Below are 19,690 nucleotides of genomic sequence, written 5' to 3' on the forward strand. Positions count from 1 at the left end.
CTATAGAAGGCCTCTCTAAGGAAGTGATGTTTGTAGTCCTTGGCTGCCTTAGACTCCAGATGGAGCTTATAAGAGAGGTCAAGGCCAGAGACACATACGTGAGAGTGACCAGCATACGCATGATACACTCCAGGGCAATTAGTAGATAAATGTACGTGTAGCTTGCTGTGGGATAATCCTTTTGTACACTGTGACGATTTATCACTGTGATTGGTTTAATAAAGAAGCTGACTGACCAATAGCTGAACAGAATAAAGTTAGGTGGGAAAGCTAAATTGAAAATTCTGGGAAGGAGAAGGGTGGCGTGAGAAGTCACCAGTCAGGCACAGAGGGAGCAGGAGATGAACATGCCATGCTAAAAAAGGTACCACCTTGTGGCAGAGTATAGTTCGAGGCCAGCCTGGTCTATAAAGGGAGTTCCAGGACAGGCTCCAAAGCTACAGAGAAACCCTGTCTCGAAAAAGCCAAAAAAAAAAAGTAAAAAAAAAAAAAATGTAAGAGCTAGTTAGTAATAAACCTGAGTTATTGGTAGATCATTTATAATTAATGTAGCCTCTATGTGCTAAATTGGAAGCAGCTCCTGGGATGGGAAAACTCTGCTCACAGGAGCCTGAGACAGGGAAGCCAGACAGTTGCCAAGTGCATGCAGCCAGAAGCAGGATAGCTTGCTCTCCAGTCATGGATCACAGGCTCACGAGACCAGAAGAGGCCTGGCCATGGTGCTCTTGAGGATGGCTTGCCTCCTTGGAATCATCAGTGTTAGAAGACATAGGACTGTCACTGTTACTGAGATGTCTCTGTCTCTAAAATTCCCTTCCTACCACCTGACTCCAGCTCCTTTGTGAACATGCCTCACCACCATGTCTTAAGGTAGTATCCTTGAGCTGTTTTAACACCCCACCTTCACCCCCCAGAGCAGCCCTGATGAATGGCAGCAGCTCTCTCTGTGCCACCATGATGTGGAACAATGGTCTGTACCCTGTCACTTGTATTTTAAATAAACGCTGATTGGCTAGTAGCCAGGCAGGAAGTATAGGCGGGGCAACCAGGCAGGAAGTACAGGTGGGGCAACAAGAATTCTGGGAAGAGGGAATTTTCAGTCTGCAGTCATAACCCAGACACAGAGGAAGCCAGACACAGAGCAAGCAAGATGTGACTGTCTCGCTGAAAAAAGTACCAAGCCACGTGGCTAACACAGACAAGAATTATGAGCTAATATAAGTTATAAGAGTTAATAAGAAGCCTGAAATACTAGGCCAATCAGTTTATAATTAATGTAGACCTCTGTGTGATTTCTTTTTTTAAAAAAAATATTTATTTATTTATTTTGTATACAATATTCTGTCTGTGTGTATGTTTGCAGGCCAGAAGAGGGCACCAGACATCACTACAGATGGTTGTGAGCCACCATGTGGTTGCTGGGAATTGAACTCAGGACCTTTGGAAGAGCAGGCAATGCTCTTAACCACTGAGCCATCTCTCCAGCCCATCTGTGTGATTTCTTTGGGACTTAACGACTGTGGGAATGAGGCCTCAAAGAAACCTCAGTCAACACCACCAACCTTGATAGTGTGTCCCATTCCCTTGGAAAGGTGAGAGAGAGTATGGCTTCCTGAACTTGGTTCAGAGACAGTCCACCCCCTCAGCATCTATGTTAGCAGGCAGCTGGGCTTTCATGTAAACACAGCCTCAGCAAGAAGGTTTCTAGAGGCCCACATTGGAGTTCCGGGCTTCCTGGCATTGGCAGTCTTGAGCCTGCTCTGAGAACTGCTGGGTAGTGTAATTGGTACACTGGCAGAACACACATGCAGAGAAGCAATGGAGGTACCAACTTTGCTCAGGCCACTGGGAACTGCAGCTGTCTGCACAGGCCCCTTCCTTACCTTGAGGACTTTCTTAATGCCATTGATGGTGGAGCTCAGCAGCGAGTGTACCTTGAGGTCATCGTTGGTGTAATCCGCATGCCTGACACACATGTAGAGGATATATGCAGGCAGACAGGGCACGGTGCCCGACAGCATATGGGGCTTCAGATCTAATGCCAATAACATGTGAGTTAGATCTACTGGAGGGATCACTCTGAATGCCAGAAGCCTCGTCGCAAAGAGAAATATTTGCATTATTTCCCTGTAACTCCCCTAGGAAGCGCCTTCTCATAGGAATTGAAAGAGGAATAAGATAGACATCTTATCACGCATCTTTATCACTTAGTCCCCAGCTGGTAGTGCTGTTTGGGGAGGTTATGGAACCTTTAGGAGGTGGAGCCTTGTTGGAGGAGATGCATCTTTGAGATCTTATAGACTCGCCCTACTTCCTGCTTCCTGTGTGTAGCTGAAATGTGATCAGCCAGTTTCCTGTTGGGGCACCTGCTATGCCTTCCTTACCTTTATAGCCTCTATCCCTCTGGAACTGTAAGCCAAATAAACTCTTTTCTGAGTTGCTTTGGGTTACAGTATCTTATGAGAGCAACAAGGTAAACTGATGTACACACTGACATAGATACTGATGAAGACACTGACATAGACACTGATGTACACAGATGTAGATACTGATGTAGACACTGATGTACACAGATGTAGATACTGATGTAGACACTGATGTACACACTGACGTACACACTGATATAGACACTGATGTATATACTGACGTAGACACTGATGCACACACTGACATAGACACTGATGTACACACTTACGTAGACAATGATGTACACACTGACGTAGACACCGAAGTAGATACTGATGCACACACTCATATAGACACTGATACACACACTGATGTACACACTGATGTACACACTGATGTAGACACTGATGTACACACTGACGTAGACGATACTGATGCACACACTCACATATGCACACACTGACGTACACACTGATGCACACATTGGCGTAGACACTGTTGTACATGCTGACAAGGACACTGGTCAGAAAGCAAAAGTATGCCTGGCCAGATGTAGTGGCACACACCTTTCGTCCTAGCACTCAGGAGGCAGAGGCAGGTGGTCTACATAGAGAGTTTCAGGTCAGCCAGGGCTACAAAGAGAAGCCCTGCCACAAAACAAAGCAAAAACCATATCACATTCCTAGGTGCTTGTACTGCAGCAGTAAATGACTTGTCGGTCACTGGAGGAAAGGCCACGAGGCACGGACTCACGCCATTGTCCTCAGGAAGGACTTACAGTTAGAGGCAGGCTATAAGCTGGCTCACGCAATGGGGTGAGAACTCCATTTCTTGGCACCCGAGCTTCTGATTAGGCATAGTGGATTCTTTGATACAGAAGATTAGTATCAGGAGAATTTAGCAATATCATGTCTTACAGCAAACCATGTTCCCAGTGATGACCAGTAGGCCAAGGGCTGAGTGGACTGGAGCAGCCTCTGGTGCATGTCAGTGTTGTTTGTTTTTTTGTCACCTTGTATGTGGAAAGAAAAAAAAAACCTCAGTTGAGAAAATGCCTCCATCAGAGTGGCCTGTAGCTGAGCCCGTAGGGCATTTTCTTGATTAATGACTGATGTGGAAGGTTCCATCACACCAGGGGTGGTGCCACCCTCGGGCAGGTGTTCCTGGATGGTATAAGAAAGCAGGCCGAGTAAGCGTGGGAAGCAAGCCAGTAAGCAGCACCCTCTGTGGCTTCTGTGTCAGCTCCTGTTTCCCGGTTTCTGCCTTCAGTTCTCTTCGTGATTAGAATGGGCATGGTGTTTACTAAAGCAACAGAAGTCATGCTGGACCACTGGGGCTGTCAGAGTGGCAGCTCCTGCCCTGAGGTCTCACAGTTGAACTGGTCCAGCAGCCAATGCCACTCTGCTCAACATGTCACTTTGTCCAGCTCTCTCTTCTACCCCTTTCCCTGCCTTGGACTGTGACTCTTTGTGAACTCCATGCTGATACTCCAGCTACTTTCTCCTCTCTCCTAACGCCCCTGGGAAGCTGTTGGATGAGCTCTAGTGTCCTGGGAAGCTAAGGAGCCATGTTTAAAGCAATGAGTAATGGCTAGAAACCAGAGCAGTGGGGAAAAGGTCTGGTGCCAGGTTAAGATGAAGGGCGAGAAAGGCCCCAGCACCCCACTGAGGCTCTGTACCCCAGCTCTCAGTCTTCAGTCTCATTACCCTGCCCAAACCAAGCCCTCCAAAGCCTTCTGGACTTGGAACTCACAAATGGGAGGCTTCCTACCCTCTACCCGGGGCCTTAAGTCGTCTGCCAAGGCTAATGGGAACTGAGGTAGGGCTGGGCTGCAAGCATCTTTAATTGATAAACAGGTTACCTCATGCTCTCAAATATGTCCTTCTAGTTAGTGTTAATTACAGGCCATAACACTCTGGATACTTAACATTCTGGCATGATCTAGGTTCTAGGCTATAGATCTTGGCTCTAATTAGCACATCAACAGTATTCATTCAGGAAAAAGTGCATTCCACAGGCCCATTTCCAATCTCCAACATCTAACTTCAGACTTCCCCTATGTGCAGGTTTTAAGCAGCTCGCCTTGCCTCAGAATGTTCTATTGTGGCAGAACAGGCTCACTTCTGTTTCTTAGGCAGAGGTGAGCATCTCAGAGGAGGGGATTACAACTTTGCTTTCTTCTCCTCTCTGAAGCAACTAGCCAGTGATGGGTCCCTAAGAGGTGATTCATCCATGTATATGGGGTCACTGAAAGGCAGATGATGGGCACTCTTCCTTGGTATCTACGTAGGAGGTGATCGCCTAGAGCCATCTAAGCAATAAGAGCAGGAAGGGACCCTTGACTCACGCTTACTTAAGTTATAAAATTTAGCGTTTTATTTACTTAATCAGTTAACTCTGATGTTGTAAACTTTGTGTTTCATATTCACCACGGAGTCACCTTTATAAGGAGCATGACAGTCATCAGCAAGCTACGAAAAATGTCCAAATCAAACAACCAAAGGGCAACCATGCAGAACTCACGGCCTATTTCTCCTGGGCTCTTGGCCTGAGTGCTGTACTTAGCAGAGACCTCACTGCTCTGGGTGATTTTCTCTGGGTAAGGTTTACCTCGAGCTCTGACTCCTTAGTGAGAGAGTCCTGCACTGTGCCCAGTTTCCTCCCTGACTCTGTTTCACGTGCTGGAATGGGCAGGGTCAGTCCCCATCTGTTTGACAGATGAGGACACTGTAGCACCACAGAGAAGAACCAGTGGCAGAAGACAGAGGATTCTTTTCTCTATGATTTTCCCCCAAATCTGTAGGAAGCTCCTGGCCTGGGCTGGACGGAGCATAAAGTAGGGACTTGTTGAAGGCAGACGAGGCTGAGACAAGAGAGGAAGGGGCCCAGGGTTGGTGAGCAAACTGGCTCCCAGAGCCCCGTATTCCGTCCCTAAAGGTGGCATCTAATACTGGTCACAGAGAACCATCTTGACACAACTTGCAAACATGACTCATAACCCCTAACTGAGCATCCTTGAAGAGTGACCCCATGGGCAGGAGGCTCTCCTCTAACTTAACAGGGAAAATACATCCTTTTTCTGAGCTGTGAGAGCTTGAAAATGGGTAGCAGGTATTCTAGTCCTGAGGACCAAGCTGAGGGGACTCTGCCTTTGCTAGAGCTGCTGAAGCTGCTGGGCCACACGTCGAGTTTCTCGCACTCACCCTGCTTCTCAGTGTCAGTGGGAGGGTGTCCAATCCCCTGTTACAGACAGTTGGGAGCTGCCATGTGGGTGCTGGGAATTAGACCCGGGTCCTCTGGAAGAGTAGCCAGCGCTCCTCACTGCTAAGCTATCTCCCCAGCCCGGTTTTACAGGTCTTACTACCTTCTCATGCCACACTTGAGGACACTGGTCCTCGACTGTATGGCTAGTAAGGAAAGGGGCAAACTTGCACATAGGCTGTCCAATTCCAGAGGCCACAATCACATGTGCTGGGTTAAACAACACTAACACACTGCAAACAGAGGCATTTGACTCCCTGATCCACTGTTTACGCCCTGTGTGACCCAAGAAAGTTACTAGAAAGATCTCAGAATTCTCCAAGATGAAGTCAGGATTTGTATAGTGCCTACTGACATAGACGGTGAGAGAATTAAACAATCAAGGAGGTATGGCATTTGGCACAGTCACTGACAAGCCCTTACTGATGTCCTGCTATTGCCAAAGCACCACGCCCCACCCTGAACTTCCCCAGAGAAACAAGGGCTGCAGCAGCCACCACAGAGAAGCACGGGTGGGCAGGAGCTGTGTGGCCGCTGGCAGAACAGAGGTCTCTGTTGCCTGTGCTGGTGCGAGGCTATACAGGGTTGGCAGGGGGCACGGCAGTACAGATCCTGACCTGTCACCAGGTTCCGGATGAGGAGAGCCTCATCCTCCTTGTGATACTCCAGCATGCCTTGGAAGTCTTTCTCCTTTCGCTGGACCGTGACCTGTCTTGTGAGTTCATGGTGCCTCCTGTCACTCTGTGCCAATGCCTGGGCAGCTGATGGGAACGAGACGATAGAAACGTGGTGAGAATGTGCAGGTGAAGGCCTGCGGAAGGGGCGTCCCAGCCTGGGACCATGCTGAGGGTACTCAATGTAGCCTGTCCCTGCAGCCCGGACCCTCGCTCTCTGTGGGTCAAAGACTGCAGCACTTTTCACTGGGGTCTGCTGTGGACAAGGGGAGGAGAATCCCCGAAAAAGAAATGGGTAGGTTTTGTTCCAGAGAAAATAGGAGAAGTGATAGCAGGCATGTTTAGCGTGCCCTGCTGGCAAGAGCTTCTCTCCTTCTACCAAGCTGTAAGGAAGGTCCCTGAGTCTGGGAGGAAAGTCATCCAGGCCCATTCTACTCAGTTCCCTGTGGTACCACAGCACTGGCCATCGTGACACTATGATGCTACAGCTGTGGGCTGGCCATAGGAGCAGGTGGTACCAGTTGTGTAGAAACACTGTACCTTGTATCTAAATGTAGTGTGAGCTCACGTAAGCACAACTAATGGGTATCTAGGGGTACCCACTGGGATAACAAGGACTTGTTAAGTTCCATTCAGACATTTCTCCTAGCCCAGAGGAAGGTAGTAGCCTCCTAATATTTATTTATTGTATACCTGGGTAGCAACAGTGTGAGGGTATTGTCATCAGTTCAGGGAACATGTGAAGTCCCCATTTTGCCCTCACTAGCTAGGAGATGCTTCTGTGTGTTTGCATGGAAAAACACTTGACAGTGCAGCTTAGCCAGGTGCTAGGCCAGGAACGTTCACCACAGGTGCTGGTGGGGGCGGAACACTGAGAGAGCCAGGTGGGAGGGAAGAAAGTCGGCAAGAAGAGGGCTGGTCCATCAAAACATCCCCTACAGCAGTGGTTCTCAACCTTCCTAATGTTGTGACCCCTTCATACAGTTCATCACGATGGAGTGACCCCCAACCATAAAAATACATTCATGGCTACTTCATAACTATAACTTTGCTACTGTTATGAATTGTAATGTAAATATCTATGTTGATGGTCTTAGGTGACCCCCTGTGAAAGGGTCATTTGACCCCCAAAGCATTCGTGACCCACAGGTTTAGAACCACTGCTCTAGCTGACTGGGAAGAGAGCCAGGCAAGAGATCGATCATCCATGGTAGGCATCTGTAACTGGCTGGAGGGATGCTCTGTGTATGGGCCCACACATATGTATGCATACAGAGGAGCACCAGGTAAGAGCTGGGATTTCACTCTGCTAGCTATGGGGAGGGGAGAGGGCAGACAGTACACTCAGCAGTGGCCCTGTGAAACTACTGAGTCACCTGGGAACAGAGGGTGAAGCTTGGTCACAGGGGAGTAAGAGCACAGACTAAAGCATGGAGAAGGGGGGAAGAGGGGGAGGTTGGCTGTACAGAGCAGAATGGAGAGGTTGGAAGCTAAGAGACTTGGAGAATGACTGCCTGAGATCAGAAGAGAAAAGCCCCATAGATGACAGAGGATGCACAGGGGCATGTGCAGACCACCAACCGAGAAAAGGTCACAAGGTGTCGGGTGTGGGCAGAGATGTCCCTGGCACTACAGAAGCAGTGGCTGTGCACTCTGCGATCAGTGATATGCCCAGGAGGCTGTGGCCTCAGCCTATCACAGGGCAGGATTCCAAGGCTAGGGTGGTGGCTCTTGAGCTGAGGGTGGAAAGATGAAGAGGGTTATCTGTGACACAAGGAGCCCTGAGGGCTACAAGCAGGATGGCACCTGCTGAGAGGGCACAACAGTTACAGGAAAGAACATGCCCAGGGCTTTAAGAGTGATTTAGAGCTTCTGTCTGCCCCTCCCTCTGGGCTAGACTCCACATTGGGAGTTTAGTTGTGACATCCCATGGCATAATGTTCTTTCACACCAGAAAGACTCTCTCTCCTCTAACTCTATGCCCACCAAAGGCAGGTACCACTATGAACCTGTGTGGCTCACACCTCCAGCCTGCTGAACCTGGCTCACAACTGCTCAAGCAGGTGTCTCTACCTGCTGAGATGTGAGCTCCCATGACAGGGCTGGAGCAGGCACAGCCACCTGATGAAGGGGACAGTGGGCTGAAGTCCCACAGACTGGCAGAGTCACCTCTGCCTCGTGCACACACTCAGGGACACACTCATGCACACCCAGGCACGCTACCTTCTAAGTCCTGGACCTTCTTCATGTAAATCTTCAGCTGCTTTTTCAGCTTCCTCTCATTCTTTTCCAGTTTTTCTATCAGTTCTTTAAAATCCTGAAAGCACAATGAAGCCGTGTGAGAGCGGAAGGTTGGCCTCGCACTGAAGGAATGGGAAAGTCCTTGCCAGGACCACAGGGGCCCAGCGAGGCTAAGCAGTACCACTCCAGTAGGGTCAGAAGGGCCACCTCACACAGGCTCAGCACCTGCTCAGAGCCCGGGAGGAACGATGAGTCAGAGTTCATTCTGCCAGCAACAACAGGGTGAACTCCTCCCAGGGCGAATTCCTCCCCCTGGGGCACTCTGGCGCCTTCTCCCTAAGTCAAGCGTCCTTGGAGGACACGCCGCCTAGGTGTCCAGGGGAGTGGCGGGCAGCACTTGCGTAGAGGTGTAGTAATGCAGGCATATAGCTGGAAGGGTCAGGGTCAAACAGGCTTCTGGGATCAGACGCCAAACAGGACAGGGCTGTGGCCCCAGTCCCTAGCAACTGTTGCCACTGGAAGCAAGTCAGTCCATTGGGACCTAGAACAGTAAGCTGCCCAGGGAAGGACTTTGCAATCATTATTATCCCCATCCAGCTGGGCGGTGGCTCTTTAAGGGAGGGAAGGGAAAGAGGAAAGGAGCCCTGCTTTGACCATTAGAGCCAAGTCTAGGTAACCAGAGCGATGGAAAGGGAAAAGCTAGCAGTTCATCCTGGGACCTCTGGAACATCTTTGGTGTGTATTCTCACACTCCACCCCTGTGTGTTACAGGGTATAGAACCCAGGGCTAGGGAAGTGTGAGCTAGAAAAGTGCTCCACCACTGAGAGAGAACCTTTGTCTTGGAGTCCAAGGCTTGGACAGTATTTTATATTTTAGGATTTATTTGTGTGTGTGTGTGTGTGTGTGTGCGTGCATGTTTGTGTGTGTGTGCCTAAGTGAATAGTGGCACCAGAGGATGCCAGAGGATGGAGAAGGCTTTAAGGTAGACCTGCAGAAGAGAGTCTGTTACAAGATTAATACCAGTGCTGTGGGCTTAGCAGATAAGTCTAATTAGAGAGAAATGATCCCAAGAGCTACAATCCACGAGACACGGCCACTTACCAAGTTCTCATTGGTCAGCCGAGATATCTCCTGCTGGACGCCGAATTCCACCTGGGCCTCTGGGGAGAGCAGCAGGGTCTGGCAGAAGGTCTGCTGCTGCTTGTCCATCTCCTCCTTCAGGGTCTCCACCTGGGTCTTGAGACGTTCCACTTCCTCCTCGTGCTCCAGGCTCTGGGCCTGCAGCTGTGCCTCCAGCAACCTGCACCCAGGAGAGCAGGCCAGGTCACTGTGTGGCTGGGGTGGGCACCCTTAGTGAGGGGCCACAGACAAACACAACAGGGGAGCAGCCAAGCACATAGCGGGAGCAATCATGTGGTCCCAACAGGGATGAGCACAGCGGGGAGGTAGGTATCACCAGGCAAGCACATCGACTTGCCATCCTCTCAGATGACCAGAAACCAAGGCCAAAGGCACCTGTGGGTTTAGACTTCTTTTGCCACCCTCATTTATTTTTCTTATGGACACAGACTACTGATTTAGGATTGAGAGATTGTCTCCACGACAATATGACGTTAACACAGATAAATGTCTCATAGTGTCCTTTAAATAGCAGTGTCGTCGTCTGCTCCAAAGTTTGTAAGAAATTCCTTGTAAAGACAAAATACTGATAAACAGAGCTAATTTTTTAGAAGGAGAAGAGCTAATGTTTTCTCTTTCATTTCCACATTTATTTCCCAACTTTATCTTATAGGTAATCTTTTACAATTTTTCCTCTGCTCTAAACAGTTAAGACTATTTGGGGGGAATGTGTCATAAGAGACAAAGATCCAAAGGAAGCCTGGAAAGGCTGGAGAGGAGACTTGGAGATTTCTAAGGGGCTCATGGCTACGGCACCAGGCACCCAAGGAGAGCACCTGCCTGTGTTAGCAGGGGAGGAGTCTGTGGTTCAGCAGCAGCCTCAGCTTGGATCTGACCCTGACATGGCCAAATGCAACAGGGGTGTCTCCTGAGACTTCAGTTACTTGCTCTAGCTTTCTAATCTAGTTAGCCATCTTCAGCAAAAGGGACACGGTTGGTGGGGTTCTGAAGGACCCAGTCACACCAGTCTTTTCCTGGGATGTAGTAGAGATTCTGCTCAGGGTGGTGTCTGGGGACGTCTCCTGATATCCAGATGGCAAGGAATAGGCAGCTGCCATGCATTTGCTGCTCTGCTGGTTTGGGAGATAACTACCATAGAGAAGGAGGAGCCAGAGAGGAAGCGGAAGTCGGCTTTGTTGGCTTCCACATTCTAGGCAGCCAAGTTAGCTCTACAGCCTGGCACGTACAAGGGCTCCTCAGCAAAGTGATGCAAACGAAAGAAAATGATGAAGGGATTTGCCTACCACCACGGGTCTATTACGAATGGGAAACAACAGTAACAGGAGAGGGGGAGGAGATAACTCTGGTAATGAAGCCAGCATTAGATAGCACACAGTATTCAGACAACATTGAGCACTGGCTACAACGTACTCAAACTTCATCAGCGTAAGATATAAAGTTAACAGGAAAGAGGACGTGGATCTTTTGGTTCTAGGGAGCTGTCCCAGGACCCCTTTCTGACCTGATGTGGTCCCCTGCTTGCATTTGCCTTATCTCAAGTGGATTCAGGTTAGGACTCTACGCCAGGAGTAAGATTCCTATCCCAGCATCCAAAAGGTCTCCCGAAGCATGGACCTGTGTGATAATTTCTAACACATTCACTTGATTTTTCTTTGTACCACATCCAATCTTGTGATAGACATGAGGAGGGGCCTAGGAAGGCACACATCCATTCCCACTCAAACAAGGCAAACTCTGACTGGTAGGACCCTGACCTTGTCGAATACCAGCCACAGTAGAAACACAGTAGAACCGGGCGGCAGCTAATGCTTCTGGACTTTCTGGATGTGTAAAGCTTTACCTGGGGTGATGGCCCTGATGTGCAGTGGCCCTGTGTGGCAGGGCAGGCTCTGATCCACTAGCTGACAATAAGGAGCCTGATCACATCACCCACTCAGGTTATGGGGTCCAGCAAAGGCTGTAGCACTAGATTTGCTGCTCCCCTCACTGTCGTTAGGAATCCCCATTATCTTACCAGCAGCAGCAGTAGCAGTAGCATGGAGAGGCCACATGGCAGGTTAGACTGAGGTGTGGGCAGCACCCAGTCACAGAGGGAGCCAGGCCTAGCACACATCTACCTCTTTAAGAAACACTCCCTGATGACCACCACCTAATTTCTTGTTGGAAACAAATGAACAAGGTTATGCTTCTGCTCTCTAAACGTCACGGCAAATATGACAGGTCTAAGTGCTGACCTCACTCTGCGCATGTCCCTGGCTAAACTGTTCACCCACTGCTGAAGGGGGTTGAGGTCAGTTTTGCTGATGGTATCAAATGTTGGATTGCCTACTTAACCAGAATTTAACCAGCTAAGCTTGCTAAACTGCGCTTGCAAGGATGCGGTGAGGGTCAGACAGCAGAACATACCCACAGCACCAGCTTTTAGGACTGGGACCAGCAACATGCTCATAGCATGTGCTAAGGAGCCTTGTACTTGCAGCACAGCCAGCATGCAATCTAGGGCTTTGGCTCACCCTGAAGGGTTAAGAAGGTTGACATGTATCATGTCAGTAGCGTGGGCCCTGGAGTCCCACAGCTAAGTTTTCTTTGTAGATTTTCCTCAACAGCTGTGTGATTTCTGCTACAGACCCCCCCCCCTTCTCTCCACCTATAGAATGAAGAGTTGGGCCACGTGGTTCCTAAGGTTCAACTGGGCCACCTAGTGCCATCATCTTGGCCCAGGCAAACAGCTTCTGCTGATGTCATCAACACTGCCTAGACACAAAATGATGAATGGATGCCCCAAGGTCTGCTGGTTGGAAGCCAAGTGAACTGTGCCCCATACTCTCACAGTTGCTCAAGCCAAAACAAGGAACATAGACAAGAGCAGGCACATAGATGAAGCACATACAAGACGGGAACATGTTTGACCTGGCAACTTGTTTTAGGCCTTGGTAAGCCAAGCCGAGTTCTCCATCTTCATTCAAATATCCCCAATCCTCAGTCTGGCTAGAAATAAAGTACAGAAAGAAAGGGTATCCAGTGGAGAAGAGAGAGACATTGAGATAGACTGGAAAGTTGACAGGCAAGGCTTGGAGTCAAGAAAAGGGTACAGACTGCGGGCTCTTTCCCGCACTTCTCTCTGGCTCCCAAGCTCTAGGTGCTTGCAGATAGCATCCTCCTCAAGCTTCCCAGGTTTCAGGTACTGTCTGGGGAAGAGGTTCATGCAGTCTTGAAGAGATCCACCAACAGCTGCAGGTCAGGTACACGTTGCCAAAGACAGCAAGGAGCGATTGCAGTGACTCTACAAACAGCAGCCACACAGTAGCCTAGGCTGGACCATGGCACTTCCACGTCTCACACCCATCATGCTTCCTTCCATTTGAAGGAGTTGAAAGAACAAGGAGACAAGTCTAAACAGGGTCTGGAGAAGGCACAGGGGCTGAGTAGGTCCTCATGGTATGGAGAATGCTGTACCACAGTGAGGCACCTGGGGGATGCTGGCCTCCACCAGGGTAAGGAAGGAAATTGCACATTTTGCTTTCAATGCACAGCTTTCTGCCATTCTCTAAGAGCAAGTAGTTGATAACTAAACTCAACTCCAGCTATTCTTATAGAGAAGTGTGTCTGTGTGTGTGGTGTGTGCATCTTCTTTGGGTCATATCATCTGCCTAATATCGGCCAAGGTGCTTCTTGGAGGTCATTGTGCCAAGTTCTCTTCTTATCTCACCCCACAAATTCCTTGGCAAAGTGTGTCTTTAAAGGTCAGTGGGCTAGCTGGTAGAGGGTGTGAATCATGGGGGAGGAGTTAGTCCATACAGCCTAACAGAGAAACTATTCAGCCCATCCTAGAACCCAGATGACAAACCAAACAGCCCAGGTCAAGTCAACTACTGTCTTACTTTGTCAAGTTTTGAGTAATGTCTAAGGGCTGAAAGTATCCATTCCAGATCCTTCCAGAGCTAGCTGCTAGCAGGAGGAACCCAGACCTGTAGTACTTACACAGTCTGCCTCTTGGGCTGGGGTGCCCACATCTGTACCAATCCCCCTCTGAAAGTCCACATCTGGGGCCTTTCCATGGCGTTTATTCCTAGTCTAAGTCCAACCCCTTAGTGTTAGAAGCTCCCATCTTTGTGGCAGGGCAGTCAGGAGGATTAATGCCAATAAGTTTATTTTGAGGAACACCCTTACCTAAGCCTTCTGTCTTGTAAATGCCTGGAACCTCACCAATGTGGCGGTTTGGATGAGAATGGCCCCCAGTGGCTTATATGTTTGAGCACTCGGTCCCCAGTTGGTGGGAAGGATTAGGGGGGAGGACTTGATTGGAGGAGGTGTGTTAGCGAGGGTGGGCTTTGAGGTTTCAGAGGGCTTTGCCATTCTTAGCATTTTTCTCTCTCGGCCTTGTGCTGCTAGATCAAGGCACAGGCCCTAAGCTACTGCTCCAGCACCATGCTGCCATGTTCCTCGCCATGATGGTCATGAATCCCAACTCTCTGAAACTCTAAGACCTAAATTACTTTTTCTCTTAATAGTCTTGGTCATGGTGCCTAATCACAGCAATGGAAAAGTAACTAAGACAGCCAGATACTGCTTTCTCTTTCTGTGCCCAGCAGTTAGGTGTCCTGGGCAATCCACACGTCCCAGAAAATCCCTGAGGACCTAAGGCTGTGCTGAGCAGGGGCTGATATCTGCACCTATTGTTCTCAGATGGTAAGGCTTGCATCTACCTAGGGTCCTTTGTAGCAATGCTTTACTCCAAAGGAGGCCCTGGGGCTGCGGGAGTTCTTGGAAATGCCCAGTGTACATGAGGGCTGAGGAGGGATGGAGGCCAGCATGCTGTTCTCTGGCCATCTCCTCCGCTGCAAGTAGAGAAGTGTCGGCACCTGGCTGGACCTCTGGGGGTTTCCCAGTCTTCTTTAAAAGCTTCCCCAGCCTTGCTTTAGAGCCTGAGAGGGACTGCTGGTCTCTGAGAACTCTGCCTCCCTTCTGGAGTTCTCCTACTTTCCAGAGTGGCGCATGTGAGACGGAGGCCCAGACATACTTCCAGGAAGTTAGCATCCATCCCCCTGTTCCTAACTTCACAGGGAAAGGGTGCTGGCTTCTGTCACATGCCTGTCATCACGGAGAAGGGTAAAAGGCAATGATGGATCACCCAAATACTTGGCTTTGCGACAAGAAAACAGCCACATGCGTAAATTAAAAACTGGTGAACCGGCTCAGGACTCAGTAGACTTTTGCTCCTAGGTTAAAGAGACCCAAAGTACCAGAGTATCAGACTCCTTCCTGTCTGTGCTTGGGAGTGTGGCTGGGGAGGGAATGACATCTGCTGGTGTGAAGAGGAAAATCCAAACAGCTCAGCTTCAGGAAATCAACAAATATTTAGGGAGCACCTGTGCATAGGCCCCCCTACCAGGAGCTGCTCCTGAAGTGGCTAGCTTCAAAGGAATAAGCAGCAAGGTCTGAGGTTCAGTGTGGAGCCAGGAGCCCTACCAGGGACACTTTTCTGCATTCTCTGGCCTGATCATCCATGTGTTAGGCTAACACAGTAAGCTGGATGACCTCGGAAGTATTTTCTGCTCGCTGTAGAGGTCATGCCACAGAAATGGCTTCAGAGGGGATGCACTTCCCCCTGCAGACCTTGGAGAACAGACCAAGCAATCATATTCTGTCATATATGTAGGTATGTTGAGGCTGGTCGGCCACTTGTGTGCAGGAAGATCCCTACGTGCTCTCTGAATTTTCTCCCAGCAGCCCAGGATTTTTGCTGGGGCCTCTGAGAAGCAGACCAGGAGCACAGGCACAGAGGGAGAAGCAGCTGCCTTTAGAACTAGGTTCTGTCTAGGTGTACTTGTCTAAGAACTGGCCCCTCCACTGGACCTGAACAACAACTACAGCCTTGGCAGGACTTTGGTGGAGTGTACAGGAGAGAGAAGTACTGTTCTTGAAGCCGGGCCTAAGCTGAGTCCAGCCACACTCTGTGCCCAAGTTCTAAGCCAGCTCTGTGACCTGGATGGCCTGCCTTGGGAGGCTGGCCTGGGGGTGGCAGCAGCTTCTCTCACAGTCCACAGCTCCATCACTCTCCCAGAGCCAGCTGGGAGAGGATGAAAGACTTCCATCTCTAAGCTTGGCTTCTGCGGCTGTTTCTTTCCCTTAGCTTTTCTGTAAATAAAGCAGTCAGAACAACGCTGGCCGCTCCAAGCTCCCAAGATGGCAGCATGAGCTTGCAGAAGCAGAAGGAGTGTTTCACGCTTTGGGAGTTCTGGCCAGAGCAGGTCTCAGCACTGCTTACCTGCAGGTTCACAGCATAGGGGAGACCCTTGCCCACAGGCTCACAGTGCAGGGGAGACCCTTGCCCACAGGCTCACAGTGTAGGGGAGACCCTTGCCTGCGGCTCACAGTGCAGGGGAGACCCTTGCCCGCAGGCTCACAGTGCAGGGGAGATCCTTGCCTGCGGCTCACAGTGCAGGGGAGACCCTTGCCCGCAGGCTCACAGTGCAGGGGAGACCCTTGCCCGCAGGCTCACAGTGCAGGGGAGATGCTTGCCCACAGGCTCACAGTGCAGGAGACAGAACAGGCAGACCCTCTCTGCAGATCTCGACAGGCCATGAAAACTCAGCAAGTGGGAAGCGTGCTGAATCTGAGAGACTGCACATGGGACCGAAGTATATCTGGAATCGTCCCAGAACTCTAGCCTGAACACAGGCTAGGTACACATTTTATCAGATTCTAAAGGGACTCCACTCGACCACACATTTAAGACACAATATGTATGTATGTACACCTCTCCCTTACAGGTCAACCACAGGAAAAGTACAGCAAATGTCTACTTTCATAACACCCTTGTCATAAGGGGGTACCTATCCGGGATCCCCAGAATCACAGCCTAACTCCCCTTCCTTGCCAGTAAGATTAGCTGCTTTCCCCTGTAATGCTCGGATTTGCAGTAATCCTAAAACTGTCTCAAAGCGGAGGCTGGGACAAAACTGAAAGACAAACTTCTATGGTGCCTAACGGAGCAGTTACTGGGGACCTAGGTCCCCTGACTTCTCCTCTAGGCAGCTACTCTTTTCTTAACTCAGGTTCTCAGCTATTAGTTCACTATTGCTTGCTGGGCTTGCTGAGCTTTTTGGGCACAGGATGATTGCAAGATATAGTAAAGACTTTTTTTTATCATCACCTCCATTGTTATTGAGGTAAGAAGACAAAATCTGGGGCATTAAACAGCCCCTGGAAAGACCTAGATGGAGGACTAGACCCCTGACAGCTGCAGGAAAGAAAAGAAGGAGGGCTGGGAGCAATTTTGGTTCTGAAGATCAGAGTGATAAGCCCGGCATGGCTGCCGGCTTGCTTTCTAATTTAATACTACCCCTGTTCTTTTTCTCATTCATCTCACTCCTTATCTTACACCCAAGAGAATTCAAGTTGACTGCATCTTGACTCAGGCTTTAGCGCAGAGAATCACCTTCAATCCTTCACTTTCTTCTTTAGGGAGAATTGGGGGCTGGCTACATCTCTGCTTCTGGTTTCCCACGCCAGGGGGAGGTGGGGCAACACAGCCTGGAAGCCAGGTCTCCTGGATTTTGCTCTGGCCAGCTGCATGCCTAAAACTGCTCAATCCTTCTGGGCCCCAGTTTCCTCATCTGCAGAAGAGGGATGGCAGCAGGAGATCTGGAAATCCTAAGCATTTCAGTCTTCAGAGGAAGTAAACTCAGGCTGTGTTTATAGCATGGCCCTCTGGTGCTTTCAGGAGGGTTCACTGCTCTTTCTGGAGGGTTCACTGCTCTTTCTGGAGGGTTCACTGCACTTTTGGGAGGGTCCACTGTTCTTTCTGGAGGGTTCACTGCTTCTAGCAATTTTAAACAAATGTTTTCTATTGGTAGGTTCCCAAAGGGCCTTCTCTTTCCAAGAGATAATTCCCTGACGTTGGGCAGATGGCCAGTACCTAAGGGACATGTTGTAACACGCTAGGCTAGACAACGGCCCCTCCTGTCACCCCTGCTTCTCACTTTCTCCAGGTCCTGCTCTCAGAGGTGGGTCCTACCTGTTTGTCTGGCAGACCCCATGATAGGCCTCGATGGCATCTTCCTGGTCCACATGTCTTTCACTGTTGGGCCAGCTTGTTCTGGCATTGATGTTCGGCTCCTAGAAAACACACAAATGGAAACTAACTCTGGTTGTACTAATGACGTCTAGGCAATGGGTTTCTACTACAGAGGTGTATAAACGTGCTTTTGGGAAGAGAGGGAGGCCTGGAGAAATAGCCTGCTGCTGTTCAACGCAGGCAGGGGCAGGATTTCAAGAGGGTGGAAAGACACAGCTTTAGCAGGGCCTGGCTGTGAGGCACTGAGAGCAAATAGTGGGGCAGCTGACCAGGATCCTGTGAGGAGAAAGCGGTTACATCAAAGGACATGATTCAAGTGTTGTTACTAGGGCCCATGTCTAGAGTGGTCCAGGCTATTCACCTCTGGTCCCTTCCTCCCACTCCACAATCTGCCCTTGAAGGTGAGAATATCAGAAACACACATGAAGGGGGCCCACAACTCTGGAGGGGTTGATAGAAAAATCCCCCCAGAGACAAAATGAACAACAAGGGTCATGAAAAACATGAAAAACAGCCACTAAGGTTATCTGTGTATATTGAACATTTTCTTAATCAAAAAAAAAAAAAAATTCACACGTCTGGCCATATGAGTGCAGTGCCTGTGGAGGCCAGAAGAGGGCCGCAGATACCCATGGGGCTGGATTTATAGACAGTTGTGAGTTGTCTGATGTGGGTGCCAGGAACTGAACTCTGGTCCTTTGCAAGACCACTGAAGCACTCTTAACTGCAAAACCATCTCTCCAGCCTCCTTGATCACTTTCTTAAGTTCAGTAAATTCTAGACACTTGTAGTCCCATCTCTTGAGCATAAAGGTCATGAAGAAATGGCACCAGACCTCTGAGCTGCTTTCAGAGACCCCAAGACAGACATCTTGCTCTTCAGATTTAAGAGCCCCAAGAGTAAAGATACATACACCCACAAGCCGACTGGCTCAGTGTTGCCCCAAGAAGCCCACCCATGGCTGCTATCGCCACCTCCTCACCATGTTCTTGCCAGCCAATCGGCGCTGGTCAGCGTTCATGATCTGGGTCCTGAGGATCAGCACCTCCTCTTTGCGGACCTCCAGCTCCTCATTGGCCAGCTTGAGCTGGTTCAACAGGAGGCTGTAGCTGTCTGGGGAGCTATGGGTGGAGTTGTCCTGCATGGCTTGGTCAGCAACAGCTTTCCTCAGCTCATTCAGGTCGTTCTTTAGTTTCTTGTTCTCTGACTCAAGCTCTTGTCTCTGCAAGACAGCCAAGGGGCACAGCTTGCTGTTTCCTGGACCCACAGCATGTTCCTAGCCCGTCTCCTCTCTTGCCTTAACTTTCCCTGTCTACCGGAAGAACAACTTACTGTTTTGAATGAAGACATACATGGCTCAAGTTCTGATGTCATCAGTGGTCAGTTTAGGGATTAAACCTATCAGTCCAAGTTCTCAGATAACTGCATCTGACACATTCTATAGTATTCCCTGGGGATGCAATATATGTTTTAAGCACATTTGGCTATGAAATTCTTCTTTGTGGTAATGCTAGACTGATAGCTGTGACTGTGTGTGTATGTATGTATGTATGTATGTATGTATGTACGTACGTATGCATGTTTATACATATGTAGTTCTGGGGATCAAAGCCAGAACAAGTTCTCTATCACCAAGCTATGCCCCCCACCCCAAACTGACAGTTCTAAGCAACATGTTGTTAACAGGACTTCCTAAAGCCTTGTGTGTTCATTTGCTCTGTGACTTTCTAGAAACTTTAAAAAGTGATGTGCTTGTTTGAGTCACAAGATGACCGAGCCAAATCCCACTGGGTAGAACCTCCGTTATCCGAGTAAGAGGACAAAGCCAAGTGAGTCCAGGGAATGCAGGCTCATAGCAAGTTGAGTGCTTCAACCAGGACGACAACG

General features: G+C 49.5%; 1 protein-coding gene across 2 annotated transcripts in view; it reads right to left on the minus strand.

The window, feature by feature from the left end:
• Positions 1-19,690, minus strand: part of Myo5b (myosin VB) — a 274,034-nt gene that overhangs the window by 13,579 nt on the left and 240,765 nt on the right. Inside the window, exons 28-34 of one of the 2 annotated variants that reach the window (XM_057789326.1) lie at positions 18,786-19,025; positions 17,744-17,844; positions 12,634-12,711; positions 9,685-9,883; positions 8,565-8,658; positions 6,285-6,428; positions 1,884-2,035 (exon numbers count right to left, since the gene is read on the minus strand). In XM_057789326.1, the coding sequence (XP_057645309.1) occupies positions 1,884-2,035; positions 6,285-6,428; positions 8,565-8,658; positions 9,685-9,883; positions 12,634-12,711; positions 17,744-17,844; positions 18,786-19,025 (1,008 nt within the window). The remainder of the gene's footprint in view (positions 1-1,883; positions 2,036-6,284; positions 6,429-8,564; positions 8,659-9,684; positions 9,884-12,633; positions 12,712-17,743; positions 17,845-18,785; positions 19,026-19,690) is intronic. The other variant, XM_057789327.1, reaches the window with a different exon arrangement.

Source organism: Chionomys nivalis, chromosome 14 (genome assembly GCF_950005125.1).
Source record: "Chionomys nivalis chromosome 14, mChiNiv1.1, whole genome shotgun sequence".
NCBI lineage: Eukaryota > Metazoa > Chordata > Mammalia > Rodentia > Cricetidae > Chionomys > Chionomys nivalis.